We start from the raw sequence: 16,984 nt of genomic DNA, 5'->3' as shown, positions 1-16,984 counted from the left end.
CACGGGCCAGTTATTACACTGCGAGAGAGAAAATGGTTTTAGGTAAGGTTCATATCACTCAAACTGAAACTTTCTCATTAGAGAAATGGGTTATGTAAGTTTGCAGATTTCCAAGATACGTCATTAATGTACGGTAAGTCCGTCTGGCAGCAAAAATAGGATCCTCCCACATATTTCTACTGTCCTTCCTGGTGGTTTCAGTCATTGCGCATACATATCACACCTGTAGAGTCATCTGGACTGTAGATTGAGATCGCGAATGGGAAAAGGTGGAGCCTTGGCATTTTCAAGAGGCATGCACAAATGTGAATGCACTTTGGGGGAATCCATCAGTCGAGCTTGGTGTTTGCTCACCAGCCAACACGGGACGGAGCTGGAACATGACGGTAAGAAGAAACCGCATTTATCTGTATCAGTGACTTGAATTCATATTCCTGAAAATGAGAAAAACGGAGAGAGAAAGTGTTCTTTATTTTGATTTCCAACAAACATAAAGAACGTATTGGACCTTGAGTTAATTGGGATGTACATTTAGCAAAGTCAATGGTGGAGTTGCACAAGTTGGGATCTGAAACAAATTCAAACATGCCGATTGCTCAATGAGTTCAACATCGTCTTCAGAGTAGAAAGTGCTGCAGCGAAGCAGGTGGGTTGTTTGAGAGCAAACATCTGTCCAATGTGGGATGTGAAAGACAAGAAAGGGTCAATTTACTTCTGCAGTTTGTTTCAAAGTGAAAGCAACTGCTTTAAAAAAAAAACGGGTAAAAAACTAACTCCTGGCTTGAGGTTCAACCCTGTGGAGAGTTTATGAGAGCTGCACTAGGCATTAGGCTACAACATGCTAAATGAAGGTGGATTCCTCGTTATTTACTGTAGCAAAAGGTCGTTTGAGCCTCACTCTTTTGTTAAATGTTACGTCATCCTAGATTTTCTTTCAACAAGGCTCAGCAAGAATAAAATAAAACTGGTGCTTCTTGGAAAAAATGGGAATTAGAGGCAATGTGATTGCTACTAATGTGTAGAGAAGACCTGCAATATTTCCTGTTAGGACTGGATTCCAGAAACAAACAAACAGAAGCCCAAGCAGTGCTGTGGAATCAAAAAAACAACAACAAAACATGCACCATGCAATCAGATTATTTGATGTCTTTCATTAATTATCCAATAATGTTCACAAAAAGCACACATGGCTGCATTTTAGACAGCACTTAAGCCAAAGCAACTTTAAAATAAAAATTCTTGCTGTGAAAATGTGTTTAGGGATACTGTTTTACTTCCTGCCACCTAAAAACTTCATCGGAGTAAAAACAAGGCCAATTGTGACACTTCACTGTAATGCTGCTGGTTTCATTTTTCCGTTGTTTTGATTGTTTTGACGCTGGACAAACACAACTTTTTATCCTTTGACTACTTTCTGATGAACTTAAGGTGTCCTCCTCAACGCATCAAAAAAATAACAAGAGCTATGTGTGGAATTGCCGAATCTCTTCAGCATTTACACTTTTTGTTTTAAATGGTATAGATTTTAAAATTCATCAATCAGAAATGTCTGACTTGGTATTGTGGAGAATATAAGTTTGGTTAGCATAACTTTAGAGACACTCAATCTTTGCCCATATGAAATATTAGATCTAGCATGAACATTTTGAGTAGATTCTAAGTTAGGTAAACTTAGATAAAGATCCACAACTAAAACAACGGTTTACTCTCACATAAATTACTAAGGAGGGTCTTCAGACAGGCGGGGGTTGTGCTCCATTTAGCCACAGAGAGTCTGTCTTTTATCAGAATCAGTGAATTCTTTAGTGTTGGTTAAGAGTTCAGTAAACACTAAAACTTTTAAGAAAAATCTTCTACCAGTACAATCAAATGTATTAAGATAGTTCCCTTAAGCATTAACAGCATGTTCTGAATTAGTTAGTCTCTAACTATACTATTTGCACGCATTTTATATTACTGAAATACAATAGGATTAGGAAATTATTTTACTTCCAAAACATTTCAGGTATTTCAAAAGAGTTTTTCCTAAAAGTAGACAACCCTGCAGTTTTTAAATCCAGTTATTATTTGGCAATAGATTTTTGTGCCAGTTTGTTTCAAGTAGAAATCAGTTTCTTGTTGAATTACTGAGACAGAGAGCCATTGCGTCTAGCTGCAGGTCATAAATTTTCGTCTGGAAAGTAAAAGGAGTCGACTGGTACGAGCAGTTCTCAAGCAGGGTAATAAAATTAACATTAAAACAGCCCTGCAAGGGAGGACACACCTTCTAATGCATATATTTAAATGAAGGGAATCCACATCCTCACAAAAAGGTCTGTTTTACAGCGGAAGATCGAATTGCTTTGTGCTCGGGTGAGCAATTCCCAAAAATGCATTTTTGTCTTTCCTTTTCAACTCGTTGCAGGTAACGCTATATTTTGTTAAGTGTTGGACTTCTTGATGATCTGGGTGTAATGCTGATGTAACATTTTGTATGCATTGAATTCTCTGGATAAAGCTATAGATATATCTGAAGTCTGATGTCGAATGCTTGTTTCTTTATTATTTCCACTGCACCTGCGAGACCGGAATCTGGGAACTAGAGGAAAATTAGTGAGCCAAGTGAAGTTATTCCTCTAATTCTTAACAGTATCTTACTAAATCTTACTGCTGTCTTCAGCACACATTCATTTGGTATAAACTTGAGCAAAAAAAAGATCCTATGTGGGGTTCCTCAAGGGTGTATTCTCAGTCCACTGGGATATTTTCACACAGTTGTTTTCACATCAAAACAGTTGAAGGAAAACCGGTGCAAACTTTCATTTAAGACTGGTTAGTTCATTGTAATGAAAGTTTTTGGTCTTTGAGTCTAATCTAAATGAAACTGCTGGGATTCTGACTAGCAGCAGGAAATTGAACTATGAGACCAGTTTTAACCTACTGCTTTGGCTTACTGTTGGTAAGATTTTGTAAAATTTTAGAGTTGTATTAATAATTAGTTTTAAAACAATCTCATCAGGTATGAACCGTGTGCACACCAGGCACCATCTGTTTATGGACCTTTATTTATTTGTTATTTTTATTGTTGACATTTTAATAACTTCTTTAATTTGACATATTTATTTGTTTCACATGAATAAATAAATTTATTTTCCTTTGTTTTCCCGCAAAGCTCTTTGTATGCCTGGTTCTGAACACGTAAACATACTTTGCCTACTATAGAAAGCACTAAAAAGACTCAAATCTAACAGTGTGCCATTATAAATATGATGTTGTGCCGTCAGAGGACCGAAGATTTCATAAATGATGAAGTAAGAAGTTTGGTTGACATGTTTTGAACAAAGCATTCCAAAGATTGCTGAGGTTGACGTCACAAAAAGCATACATTTCACAAGATGCTCATCTGAGATATCAAGATTCGGTCGACTTTTAGACGATAACAGCGTCCTATTTCCTCTCAGGCTCCAGGCAAAACAACTGGACCTGCAGTCCCACCTGCACTCCCACCTCGACTCTATTGCAGCATCTTCTCTGACGTCCCTCACTTACAGGTGAGAACTCGTTCTGCAATGCCAGTCTCATTTGAAATGCCATAAATGCAACAAAAGGTGTTGAAATGCATGCTGGGTTTGTCTAGCTCCATGTATAGGCTTCTGTATTTAGCACTTTGACCTTAATACTGGTCAGCTGTGCAACCTAACAAATTGTGATTAAAGTATGTTTTAATGGGGAAAACCGAGATTATGACAAATTTACTGTAGGTTTATTATATTTTTTGAACTTATTATTAGCTACAACATAAACCTATAACATGTTTTGAAAATGAAAACAAAATGTCAATACATTTTTAATAGTTTAAATAAGACTGTGTCGCATCCGTCATCAAGGCAAAACACCAAGTAAATGTTGCTTCAATGTTTAGCCAATTATCCTGCATTCTTGTAGTTCTAAATAAAACAACTACCACTAACTACAGCGTTAAATAGGCTACATTATCACCAAACGTACAGTAATCATGATGATTTTCCACAAAATTCTGAAATCCTGTGCCTGAAGCAGGCAGAGCTGAAAGATTTTTTTTTTTAAAGTAAATCTCTGGCATTGATTTTTGAGATAAATTGGTTTCAGAAAGAGAAAAGCATCCTCAGCTAAAGTAACGTTTCTCATTACTCACTCTTTGAAGCCACAAAAGGCCCCAAAGAGAAGCAAGACGCAAGAGTCTACGAGTGTCTCAGACGTAGGTTCTGAAGCTATCTACGAAGACCCGGACGCATTACTGGTAATTTGATGGAACTTCATTCCTTAAGATGTTTTAAACGTGGAGAAATAGTAACTCAGACATGTGTTTCAGTGATATTGACCCATTTGTTTCAGGCTTCTAACCCAGATGTGAGTCAACCAGAGGCTAAACCCAGGCCTGTGCCTCGTCCAAGGAGCAAATCCAAACCAAATCTCCAACTTGACACCAACAACACAACCAAAGGAAACTACATCCACACGATCAACTCAGGACACAACGATAACACCGCCGTCACAGGCTATGTAACAAGAACAGCTTTCGACGCCAACCCCACACAGACTGCCAACAGCACTAAAACTACCTACGAGACTGGAACCACCACCAATGCTAACACAGCTTCCAAATCTCACAACTCCAGAAAACCCAGTTCAACCACCTCTAGCACAGTCAACTCAACCCATGATGCAGTCAGAACCCACAATGCCAACCCAGCTAAGTCCTCAGACAGAACAGGCGACACAAAGAACGATGCAGTAAGCGGAGAATGTTTGTTTGACTTTTGTCTGTTTCTCTCACGTTGTCTTGCTGACACAAAAAATGTTTGTGTGTCATTTCGTGACCAGAGTTATGAAAGAATGAAGAACTTCGATGAGTACATGACACCTCGGTCTGCCCGCCAGCCTCCTCCCACACCGCCCAAGACCATAGTTGGAAAATCAACAGCAGCAGACAGTCCAGAGATTTATAACATGGGAACTAATTCAGAACTGGCGACAAGTGCAAAGGTATGTATTATAGCACATATATGCTTTAAACAGATGGTTTTTTTCCTCTTGTGTGAGTTTTAGAGATTTGAAAATTGGCTTACTTAGTATTTTTGCTAAGAAACACCGACATCTCTACATCTACATTTCCAGTGACTGGTCAAGTTTTTCAATGCACTTTATGCCTTCAAAGTGTTTTTTTGCCCTTTTCAGTCAAATATCAATAAGTATTTTTACATGTCATTTTATGAACAGAGTGACCAAAACGGAAAGAACTCAAACGACTACATGACACCTCGGTCTGCTTACCAAGCTCTCCTTCCACCTTTAGCTCTTGAGTCCAAAGGCCCATACTCAACAGCAGCAGATGCGTCACAGTATTATACCACAAGAACAAATTCAAATACAAGTGTTAAGGTACGTATTAAAGCAAGTATATTCTTTAAACAGATGCTTTTTTTCCCTCTTGCGTGAGTTTTAGAGATTTGAAAATGGCCTTACTTTGTATTTTTGCTAAGAAACATCAAAGCTCTACATCAACACCTGTTGGGTATTTCCCCAACATTGCCTTAATCAGTTTGGTCAGATTACTTTCTCATACGATAATTCTGAAAAAGCTTCAACATCCGCTTGTTTGACCAAACTTAATAACCGTATTTTAAATTCTAGACGAGAGACGTGAAAAGCAGACATCAAGCTTCATCTTCATCTCAACCTCTTATGCATCACAGCAGCTCAATGTTGGACCTGTCAAGTGTTGAGGTAAGACATTATGGGTAGAGCAAAAACTCCTTTTCCAGTGACTGGTCAAGCTTATTGATGCACTTTATATCTTCAAGGTTTTTTACCCTTTTCAGTCAAATATCAGTAAGTATTTTTGCATGTCATTTCATGAACAGCGTCACCAAAACGACTACATGACACCTCGGTCTGCTCGCCAAGCTCTCCTTCCACCTTCAGCTCCCGAGTCCAAAGGCCCATACTCAACAGCTGCAGACGCGTCACAGGATTATACCTCAAGAACAAATTCAAATACAAGGGTTAAGGTACGTACTACGGCAGAACAACTTTTTGTTTCCTTTTAAAATACTTTTTCTGTATTTGAGAAGTTTGCAAATAGAAGAAACAGCAATGACCTACACCTTTTGGGTATCTCCCCAAAATACTCTACCCATACCTGACTTCAATAGTAGTAAATGACTTCAAAGTTGATTTAACTTTGGTGTTTCATGACTCTGTATTTGTTTTCTTTTTCTATTCACTTTTTAAGAATCTGCCTCCTCTGCCTCCTCCTGGCCTGGAACCAAACAACCCTCAATATTGTGACAAAGTAAATCCTACCCCACAGGTAAGGTACTTTTTCACTTGTTCTTTTATTTTCATTACCGTTTTGATCAGATTACCTTCAAGCCAGGTAATTCCAAAGGTGCTTCTTTCCCAAATGCAGTAACAATATTTTCAATTCTAGCATAGAGACAACAGAAGCAGACATGGGCCTCAAACGCGTGTCTATCACAGCACATCAATGTTGGACATGTCAAGCGAAACGGTAGGACAGTGCTACTCATTTCCTAGACAAACATAAAATGGTAATTAGTTAGAAGAGGTGCAGCTATTCCTTTATCAGTCCAGTTCACATTGTCTTGATGTTTGAATTAAAGCTTCCAGGTCAGCTTGATTGACATAATGCCTTTATTTTGTCAACTGTTGTTACTCCAGTCAAATTCTCTATGCAGAATTTTTAAACTGCTCGATGCTTTAGAGGCTTTTTATTCAATTTGTTGATTTGACAATTTGTGACTTTGGCCACTGACTCCAGATCATAACACCTCCAGCACAATGCCTCAGGGTGAAATATTTGCGCCAAAACCCACCCTCACCAATGAATTTACATCACAATCGCAGACATTGGTTTTTCTGATGGGATTTTGTGTGACTGGGCCATAGAAAGTCAGAAATGTTTATACATTGAACTCACCTTTCAGCTGCTGTTGATTTTGTGAATTTGTTTGAAAGTTTCAACATTACTGAAAAAATGACACTCATTACTTAGACATCAAAACTGACTGCTGAATCCGCTGTGGTCTGTTGCAGAGCAGTGAAACTTCATCTTTATACGAAATGGGAAGTCACTCAGGATCATCTCAATACACTGACATTGTGAACCCTCAGTACACAATAGTTTTACCGGATGATCATTACAACAGGGTAAGAAGCTGTTTCCACTGACTTCAAAAGAGGCAGAGCTAGCAATACTCAGAAACACATTTTACTTATTTATTTATTTATTCATGTTAAATACTATTAGCTATGGACACAGGCACAGCGTTATGAAGATGATAACCAGAGCACCTACAACGACATATATCAATTCACTCAAGATGTAAGTGATCAAGTAGTTTTTCTGTGCTGGAGCTGAACTGAGATACGGTTTAATTACCCATCATGTCTTGCCATTGTTTTTAACAAAAATAACCTGTTTCCTGTAGAATGTCGCCGAGCTGCTGCAGTGGTTAAAGATAGAGTCCAGTAAGTACGTCTTTACAAAAGATCATTGTTATGCTGTCCTGTGGTTAAAGGTGACAAACTGTGTTGGTTCCCTTTGATTTAAAAACTACAAGAAAATTTGTGATGATGTTACGTAAAATATTATTAATATTATTAATATTAATATTAAATATTATTACACCAATCAATTTGACAGCTAATTAAAATAAATCATTCGTTTCGATACACTTCTCATTCTTGATTAAGAGAACTCAATGTCAGAAGACTCTGTCATTGATCGCCTGGTCAATCGATGACCGATTGACTGACTGATTGTGACCAGTCGTTATGTGTCACAAGAACAACTTCCTTACTCTATCTATCTATCTATCTATCTGTCTGTCTGTCTGTCTGTCTGTCTGTCTGTCTGTCTGTCTGTCTGTCTGTCTGTCTGTCTGTCTGTCTGTCTGTCTGTCTGTCTGTCTGTCTGTCTGTCTGTCTGTCTGTCTGTCTATCTATCTATCTATCTGTCTGTCTATCTATCTATCTATCTATCTATCTATCTATCTATCTATCTATCTATCTATCTATCTATCTATCTATCTAATAAGCCAGTTGTTAAAACTCACAACAGTCACTGAATCTGACAAACAGCCACAGACTGAGCAAAATGTTCAGCATAGCTTCCATGTTCTCCATTGTCACGTTGTTTGTATCATGTTCAAATTTCATAGCACTACCTTTCTAACTGTGGTGTTCCCCCCTTTATGATGATCCAACCCACCAGATGTTACTCAATTGTAATGAAAAAGTAACCGAACTGTTTGGAGTAGAGTTGAGCCGAGTCCTTATCTCATGCACTGTTAGGGTGCTAGTGGTAAAGGGCCAATTCCTGTAGTTAAAAGGAATTATTGCTATGAGGAACTGATCAAAAATATTCAAATGTTGCATCTAATTTGTCTGCACGTATTCTTTACAGGACAATCTGATACCATGTCGCTGTATGGCCTCAGTATGGAGGATGAAATGAGGTAAGAAATTCAAACTAGCATCCGAGCCCCTTTTGTCAACTTCCTTTCCTCTACTCTTCCAAAGTCTTGTTTCCATACACCTCCGTTGTCTTCTTCTGCAGATCCTTCGATCAGCAGGCCTGGCATGTGAGAAAAGCCCGGCGTCTCTACAACCTTCTCATGAAGAAACGCAAGGATCCCCTACAGAAGATCCTCGACGAGTTCAAGGCCATCTGTGAAAAACTGGAAAAAGTGCAGAAAGCAAATAAAACAATGGGAATAGCTGGTGGTACAACAAGTGCAGTAGGAGGCGTGGCCGCAGTGGTGGGCATCGCCTTGGCCCCTGTTACCATGGGAGCCTCACTGATCGCGACCGCTGTTGGGGCTGGCATTGTCGCAACATCGGCCGGAGGTGTCGGCGTGAAAGTCGCCACGGCCAACAAGAAGATTGTGAACAGGGAGACAGTCGAGAAGCTTGTAAATGCCTACAAGTCAGATGTTGCCGACCTGGAACATTGCCTGAATTACATCCTCTGTCTGATGAAGGAGCTGCAAAGACACAACATTGCCAAGCTAAGCCGGGCCGGAGCGCACCCGGACGCGCTCAGGATGGCGGAGCTGTCGAAGGTTGTGTCCAACAAAAGCAGGCAGGTGTCTCCTAACAACTCTGGAGGGCTGACGTCTGAAAGTATGCTCAAGCAATTCGAATCGGAATTTGATGAGTATTTCACGGAAAAGAAAGGCCAGAAGCTGAAGAAGTCGAACAAGAGCAAATTTTTGGGCAGAGTGTGCACTCTGGTTAAAAACCTGCAAGAAGAACTCAATTATCTAGATCAAATGTGGGAAGTGTTAACTTAAAAACAGATTACTGTGTCTTTGTGCCTGTGATGTGAGGGATACATATTGAAAATATTGTAATATATTATTAACTATTGGCCAATAAATTTGTATGTTTACTTCATTCATAACTGCATTTTCTTTTCTTTTTTTTGCTTTATTGTAGAAATAATTTGCTCTGTAACGTTTGTATTATTACAAAATCAAAGACTAGTTAATAGATACATATTCTAATATGCTAAACTTGCATATTACTAATTTTGTATATTTTAGTCTCATTATTTCAGCACACATGGTGTGTTAGTCATGACTAAACTGGTTCTATGCACTTTCCTGAAGGAACGAAGGTTGAGTTACTTTTTCTTCCCCTGATCAGGTAGTTTATGTAGACATGGATGTTAGCCCCGGAGCGCTACAAAAACTAAAATTACTTTGAAAATGAGCCAAGATCAACTTGTTATGTCACACAGGAAAGTGCAAAAAATATAAATAAAATGAAATTAAAAAATTTGGACCGAGGTATCATAATAAAAAGCCTGAGGTTGTGCAGTCACTATTAATTAATCAAGTTTTATGGTTTCACATTTTTAAATCTGAGTTTGACGTCAAAGTTCAATAAAGTATTAAAATATAACTTGACTCCTTTGGTATGCGTGCATGGACACTTTTTGCTAAATCCGCCTACTGCCGATTGTTAAAGATAGTGTAACATGTCGACCTTCCTTCAAATTGTGTGTTCTGGTCTGAAATACGTAAAGCTATAAATCACTGTGAACACATCCTGTAAGTCATAAATCACATACTATGTTAAGTTCTCAAAGTGTAAATCATAAAAGTAAAACTCTGTTATTGTACATTTTTTTCAGCTGTTTTATCTAAATCCCGAGTTAAAATAGCACAGTTTCACTCTCTTAATAAACAGATTTGTAACAAAAATGATGGCTCTGTTATTTAGTTTCCACATCTTGACAGTGAAGATTGCGTCCCCTGCACGAGTCAAAACGACTCTGATTAAAGTCGTTTTGATCTCCTGCTGGAGGATGATATTTACTGCATGATATTTCCTCACAGTGGAAGATGCCTTCTTTCAATTTTTGGATGTAAAAGGTATATCTGTGATTTAGAAATTCATGCCTGGTTTGTATTAAATATTTTCTAAATCAATCTTCCATGTACTTTTAGTTAATCAGAAAGAATGTGACAAAGGAAAGTCCATCCATTTTCTTCCACTTCCAGGGGGAAACCCGCAGGTATTTCTCTTCTCTGTGATATCATTCAGTTTATTCTAGGGGACCAGATTCTTTTTGACAAGAAGGAGCAGATGCTCTACTATTTGTTTTTGCCCTATTGATGTCGAGTATTTGGCTGAGCTTAGACGTAATCACTGATAACTAGTTACTTGCTGAGACGTATTTGTGAACAGATCAAGCTCAAACCTAAATCTCCAAATCAAAACATTAGATTTAGCTATAAAGTCTGGGGGGCCTGCAGAGCTGCTTAGTTTGCTTGTGCCTTGGGCTGGCTCTGTGTTTTACTGTTTTAAGATTACAGTCCATAAAGTATTTTTCTTCTTAAACAAATAAGCTGGGTTCTATTTTTCCTCCTGCAGCGAATAAAAACTTTTTAAGCAGCAACAAATTCCTTCAGACGTGGTTGCTGTAATTTGATAAAGAATATTCTCTCCAGTCCAGTGGCAAAAACTTGCAAGACTAGTTTTTCTATAATTTCCAAGATAGCTTTGCTCTGTTTTTTTTTAAACATTGCAGTCATTGTAATCAATAATAAATATCAATCTCGAGGTAGGTAAATAAATATATTTTTTTATTATGTTTGAAATTAACTTCTTTGCTGTCATGATAAACAGCAGAATTAGTTCTCCATCTCTTCACCACAGTTTCCTGGTGAGCGTACTGATATGAGAGATGTCTGCGGAGGGATACCTCTAGCCGCTCTGCGCTTCAGCTCTATATCCCCAGTTCTACAAGCGGGCGCCATTTTGCTTTGAGAAGAACAACACCCCGAACAACATCGTAGTTAGACATCGCTGTCTTTGCCGAAATGGCAGTGTAAACGTGTGCCGCGACCCAGCAGCAACAAACAAAACAGTGCATCCAGCCAGTGCACTGAGTCGCCTCTTAACTCAGAAACATGTCGTAAGTATCATTTTGGTCACTTCTTGTCGATGACAGCCGGCCGGCCGGCCGGCCTACTTCCCGGCTGATGATGCTGCCGGTGTTTTTATAAGGACGATAAAATCACTGCAAGGGAAATGTGTGATTATTTGATGTGTATGTTTTTAATGATTATTCAAACGTTTTTTTCTTTTTTTACGTTAACGTCATAGCTTATAAAATATGTAACATTTATTAAAATAAATAAATAAAGCTCGACAGGTCTTAGTAATGCAGTTAGGTACGGAATAGTTCCGTTAAAGCCAAAATAATTTTGTGTCCTTGTCAAATGTCTGCCATGCTCTGGTGCCAACGTGGCAGAAAACAGATCATGTGTGTATTGTGTCAAGATGGCGGCTTTCTGTGGGCGGAATTAGAACAAAAGTAGCCGCTGTTGTTAAAGGAGGGTGTGTGGTTTTTTTTTTTTGTTTTTTTTTTGAGACGTTGTTACGCATTGACGTCAGAGTCACACGCCTGGTAATACGGAAGAGACTGGTGATGTAACAAAAGCGCAACTGCAGCCATAGGGGGCAGTGTTTATATAATATGCAGACTTCTTTTTTCTTTTTCAGGCACAATTTTTAGGAGAAAATAATTTATTTAACATTTGCTAAACATTTTCCTTTCAAAGTTATGAATAAAAACATCTAAAGTCTTATTACACACATGCATAGAGATTGATTGATATTAAAGTAATGATTGGAAAGCAAGATTTAAGGGTTTTGCATCCACATCTTTAATTCTAAGTGTGATGAAAGTGCTGAAAAAGCACAAAATATACTTTTATTACAAGTACATATACATTAAATTTAGGAGTTTGCTATATTCTGAGGTAAATTTAGGTGAATTTTGATATTTAAATTTGACATATAGTTCAGCTTTCGCTCAGTTATGTGGGAAAATTAACACTCATTTGAAAGTGATGGGGCAAATTTAGTTAAGTGGGAGTTGATTTTTTTATACTCACCCCTGGTTTTCTTGGTTTCCATGTGAGGCTGCCTCTTACATCATGGCCGACAAGTACAGGTCCTAAGTAAAAATAGTAAAATGCCAAGTCTGTTCCTGCAAAATAAACTGTTTTTTTTTTCTTTACATGAAACATTTCTTATTCATCTAATGTTTGTGAAGTCTTAAACAATGTGTCACAAACCTTTGCTTTTCACATTTCAGGTCCCACGTGGAAACCTTCAGCACTGCTGCTTCTGACAGCATAAAAGAGTTGACCGCCACCCTAACTTCGTCACACGCCCCTTTTGTGACCAACAACCACCACTACGACCATGACGATGACAAGCTCACAGTTTGGCCTGGAAGACATGGAGGCCCTTCTCTGGGGGCCTTCCTCTCCCATGGTTGATGCCATGGACCTCGCGTTTCTTCACCCTGACAAAGACGGACGACAGGAAGGCGGAGGAGGCTCGCCGCCGGGGCGCGTGTCGCCTCTCGCCTCCTCGGCACTTTCTTCTTCATCCTCCCCTCCGCCTTTCTACTCTCCTCCCCCCTCACCGCCAGCTCTTGACCTCGGCGGGGACAAAGCCGGGACAGAGTCCGACCTGCCCCCCCTCTCTTGGTTGGACCACCCCGTTCAGCCGAGATCGAGCCAGATGGTTTCGGGGGACAGCAAAGGTGATTACGGGAAATATCTTATGTTTATTTGTGTGAGGATTGGTACTTATGGTGTTTTTATTGTCTCCAGACGATGCGCTCAGCGATCTGGACTGGATGGCTGAGAGGGTGGATCTAAGTGACTTTGACCTGGACTCTCTGATTGGCTCCTGCAGTCCTGTTGAAGATGCCCCCAGCTCTCCAGAAGACCTCCTTGCTTCCCTGGATTGTCCCATGGAGCTCGACCCCTTCCCCCTGCCAACCCTCTCAAGTGCGCCTTCTGCTTCCTTTGCCCATGTCCCCTCTGTCTCCGGTTCTGAGCCCTCTGTCACCGCAGTAGACGAGTCTGAATCCCTCACCGGTGGGCAAGAAGTTCCCTCCTCCCCGCTCCTGGTCCCAGAGCCTCAAGAGGAGCTTGAAGTTAAGTCCGAACCTGCTTCTCCCGGCCCGTCCCCCTGCGTGGTCGACTCCCCGTCCTCTCCGGCCTTCACGCTGGACCTCGGAAGCGAGGTGGACATCTCCGAGAGCGAGGTGAAGCCCGTCGTAGCCTCCGTGGTGCCTCAGGCACCAAAGATCGTCCTCTCACTTTCCCCGACGCGCATCGTCCTCGTTCTGACTCCCAATAACGACGTCGGGGTCACAGCGGCCGCCGCTCCTCGCTCCCTGTCGGCCTCTCCGCCGCAGAAGTCCCCCAGAAGCAGGCCCTACCCTGATCCCAAGCACAGAGCCAGCCCACCCTCTGCCAGCACTGATGATTTACAGTCTGCCCTGGCTGCAGGCGGAACTGAAAGGTCAACTTCGAAAGCGCCAAGGGACAAGAAGCAGAAGAAGATGGAGCAGAATAAGACGGCCGCCACGCGCTACAGGCAGAAGAAGAGAGCCGAGCAAGGCGCTCTTCTGGTGGAGCACGCTGAGCTGGAGAGGAAGAACGTGGAGCTGACGGAGAAGGCCGAATCCATGGCCAGGGAGATCGAGTATCTGAAAGAACTGATGGAGGAAGTTCGCCAGACGAGGCTTAAAAAGGGGCTTAGTGCTGACCCCTAATGGTCAGACCTATGTATGACAGAAGGTTGCAAATGAAAAGGATTCAGCAGGTTTTCTTTAATCCAAGCTATCAGTATAGCATGTCTTGGAATCTAATTCTACATGTATCTAACACCGGTATTATACTCCTATCATGTATTAATCCTGAAAAAAAAAAAGTATTTTCCACCCAGAATATATAATCTTGTCTGGAGCTACTTGCATGTTATTTGTCCCAGCTATGGACCTCAATATATCCTGAATATAAGACATATTTTTAAAGTTTGTATGTATGTAGACTGAATCTCTTAATAAAAGAGTCTTAAACCAAATGACATCTCTATTTGTTGTAATAACTGTAGAGAAGCAAGACGTTCTTTCAAATCAATGAAAACGAGTGAATAGGTATTAAGCCACAGAATACTGAAGTGGACATAAAGGTCAAAGATGAAAACATAGAGATAAATAATTTACCTATTTAGTCCCAAGACCTCTTTAATATCAGGCGAGTCTGGGGGGTTTAAATCGGGTTCAAAATTCCCAAACCAAGAACTTAAAACAGCTGATTTTGGAGAATTTTTACAAACAGTATAATTGGAACAAATCTAAGCTGCTTTACACCATATGTGTTCCTGCAGTCAAAATATGGCAATTTTAGATTTTTGTCATTTAACTGTTCAGTCATGTTCGAGGTTAATAGTTTGCACTCTCAAGAACGACAATGTTTTAAAAACTCCACAAAAATTTGAGCCCAGAAAGTGGAATATTGTCTCCAACAGCATCAGTCAACATTTGTTCCAGACAGTAAAAAAAAAAGTAAAACAAAAAGCGATGAAAAAGAACCCACTGCTATAAAACGTGCAGAGGGCAAACAGGAATGCGAGTTGCTTATTAGGATTTGTGAAATAAATTCATTCCCTTTCTAGAACCTCATGTTTGCAGAACAATAGTAAAAGCCAAGCGCAATCATTTTTTTTACGAACCATGTAGACGACACGGCAAACGTGAAAGGTTGTCTGACCAGATGAGACCAAAATTGAACGTTTTGGTCGTTGTACATGATGCAATGTGTGGAGGAAATCTAACAATAACCGTCACTCACATGATGGCGACCCACAGCATAAAGTGAGTCTACGCAAGACTGAAGAGGCGGCTTATTGGCCCAGTTAAAGTCCAAACTTAAATGTATCCACAAATTTGTGTCAGGTCTTGAAAATCAATGTTCTGGGAGTCTTTCTATCCAATATGGCTTACACAGAGAACAAGCCGCAAAAAAATGACAGAAATGCACCAATAAGGAGTTCCTGGCTAAATGCTAACGTAAGCTGCACATCTCAGTTTCTTATTTGTGAAAACAAAACAAACCCACATACCCTTTCCTTTAAACATCACAATCATGCACTGCTCTGCGGCTGAACACATGGCAAACACATCCGTAAACATTATGTTATCGTTTGTGACCTGCATTTTCGCTTTGGGCCAAATCAATACCATGAACGGCTCTTAAAGGGCCGGTCTTGCCATAATGTATTGACAAAACTTGCTCATTGAATTCTTAAAATCAAATAATATTACTGAACATCTTTTCAGTCCCTTCAGGATTTTGCGACACTGTTTGTAATTTTACTTCTGTTATTGCAATAAAATCAAAGTAACTTGGAAAATATTTGTGCTTATTTATGATGGTAAAATTACTCACTGTAGAGACCATGAGACCATGGACAATACTCTGATACCAATTAAGGCTGAGGCAGCTGTTTAGTACAAATAAGGATGTTTTTGACAATTTTTTGGGGAAAAAGTCTGCAACAAACTCCCAACTCCCAACAAACTCCCAATTAAGTATTACTGTATCGCAAAGAAGTGTGGGGATTTGTTGATTCTGTGTGAATTTCCAAAAATAATTCCCAAGAATCTTAAGGGACTGATTGACATAAATTGGCAGTAAACCTAAAAACTGCACTGATTTGATCGATAACACAATACTTAAGCTCGCTTAGCGTTTAGCCTACAATCTAAAGGGCCGCATAAAAAGCTACGGCGGGCCGGATCCGGCCCACGGGCCTCGATTTTGCCACGTGTTTCTCTAGTGGATGTCCATCCGTCATGGAGCCGGTGATGTGGAACGGGAGGAAGGTACCGAAGCCCGCCTGACCCGCAGCAAACCAAACGCATGTGACATTCGATCCAACGACGGTCACGAGAAGTGAATTAAAAAAAAAAAACACTTGAGATGTTTGTTCCAGGTGGATTTAGCTCTTGTAACCACATCACAATATGACAACTAAAAGAAACGCCTTGCTGTAGTTAAAGCCGCGCATCTGAAGCAAAAAGTGCACATTTGTCACAATGTCTGCGGGGAATTGGGTTTGGATGCTGACGGAGGCGAAGTCCAAACGGCATTACCCACAAAAATGCTTGCATTCATCTTACAAGCGGCCCTCGGCGGACGGGCAGTAATTGGCCCGGGCCGCCGTCCAGAAGGCTTGAGGGGGGGAGATCTATACTTCAGTGGAAGTGTGCCAGGGAGAAAATGCTGCAGAGCAAATATGCAGATCATTTTCTCCTGGGACAAACAAAAAAGGGACTGAGGGGGGGGATAAGAGGAAGAAAACCTTGACTGTCTGAATACTGCAGGGTACGGATTCGAAGAAGGCAGCTACCGCAATTGTAGAGGTTTTCCAAATTGTGTTTCTGGTTCAAACGATTGCATTTGCAATGTGGTGTTGGTGGAATCCTGCTTGCTCAGCTCCTCTTTAGTGGTTGTGACCTGTTATTGCCTCCCTGACTGACAATGATTTTGTTTCTGCTGCATCACATTATGCTGTTGATCCCAAGCTCTAAAAATCTACACAAACCCAAGCAACT

The 16,984-nt window shown here is 40.3% G+C and overlaps 2 protein-coding genes across 2 annotated transcripts; both read left to right on the top strand.

Moving 5' to 3' along the window:
• The first annotated feature begins 224 nt into the window (after positions 1–224).
• LOC129363932 (uncharacterized) lies at positions 225–10,287 on the top strand. The gene is made up of 15 exons (XM_055036287.1): positions 225–386; positions 3,441–3,530; positions 4,163–4,258; positions 4,354–4,752; positions 4,843–5,004; positions 5,239–5,400; positions 5,653–5,745; positions 5,883–6,029; positions 6,254–6,331; positions 6,452–6,532; positions 7,078–7,191; positions 7,292–7,366; positions 7,473–7,512; positions 8,450–8,501; positions 8,603–10,287. Exons 1-15 carry the CDS (start codon positions 381–383, stop codon positions 9,336–9,338), a joined length of 2,331 nt encoding a protein of 776 aa, XP_054892262.1. The 5' UTR covers positions 225–380; the 3' UTR covers positions 9,339–10,287.
• Positions 10,288–11,297: 1,010 nt separating this feature from the next.
• Positions 11,298–14,448, top strand: atf4b (activating transcription factor 4b). The gene is made up of 3 exons (XM_055036211.1): positions 11,298–11,470; positions 12,659–13,114; positions 13,185–14,448. Exons 2-3 carry the CDS (start codon positions 12,769–12,771, stop codon positions 14,135–14,137), a joined length of 1,299 nt encoding a protein of 432 aa, XP_054892186.1. The 5' UTR covers positions 11,298–11,470; positions 12,659–12,768; the 3' UTR covers positions 14,138–14,448.
• Positions 14,449–16,984: the final 2,536 nt, after the last annotated feature.

This window comes from Poeciliopsis prolifica, unplaced genomic scaffold (genome assembly GCF_027474105.1).
Source record: "Poeciliopsis prolifica strain line A6 unplaced genomic scaffold, Auburn_PproV2 SCAFFOLD010, whole genome shotgun sequence".
Classification (NCBI taxonomy): domain Eukaryota; kingdom Metazoa; phylum Chordata; class Actinopteri; order Cyprinodontiformes; family Poeciliidae; genus Poeciliopsis; species Poeciliopsis prolifica.
Note: the sequence above shows the minus strand (reverse complement) of the source record. Positions and strands in the feature narration are given on the sequence as shown.

Excerpts from the sequence above, each read along its gene's own strand:
- LOC129363932 (XM_055036287.1), top strand. Across the intron at positions 4,753-4,842 it reads GCGACACAAAGAACGATGCA|AGTTATGAAAGAATGAAGAA; the intron begins GTAAGCGGAGAA and ends TTTCGTGACCAG. Across the intron at positions 6,030-6,253 it reads ATTCAAATACAAGGGTTAAG|AATCTGCCTCCTCTGCCTCC; the intron begins GTACGTACTACG and ends TCACTTTTTAAG.
- atf4b (XM_055036211.1), top strand. The coding sequence starts at position 12,769 with ATGACGATGACAAGCTCACAGTTTGGCCTGGAAGACATGGAGGCCCTT. Across the intron at positions 13,115-13,184 it reads GGTTTCGGGGGACAGCAAAG|ACGATGCGCTCAGCGATCTG; the intron begins GTGATTACGGGA and ends TATTGTCTCCAG.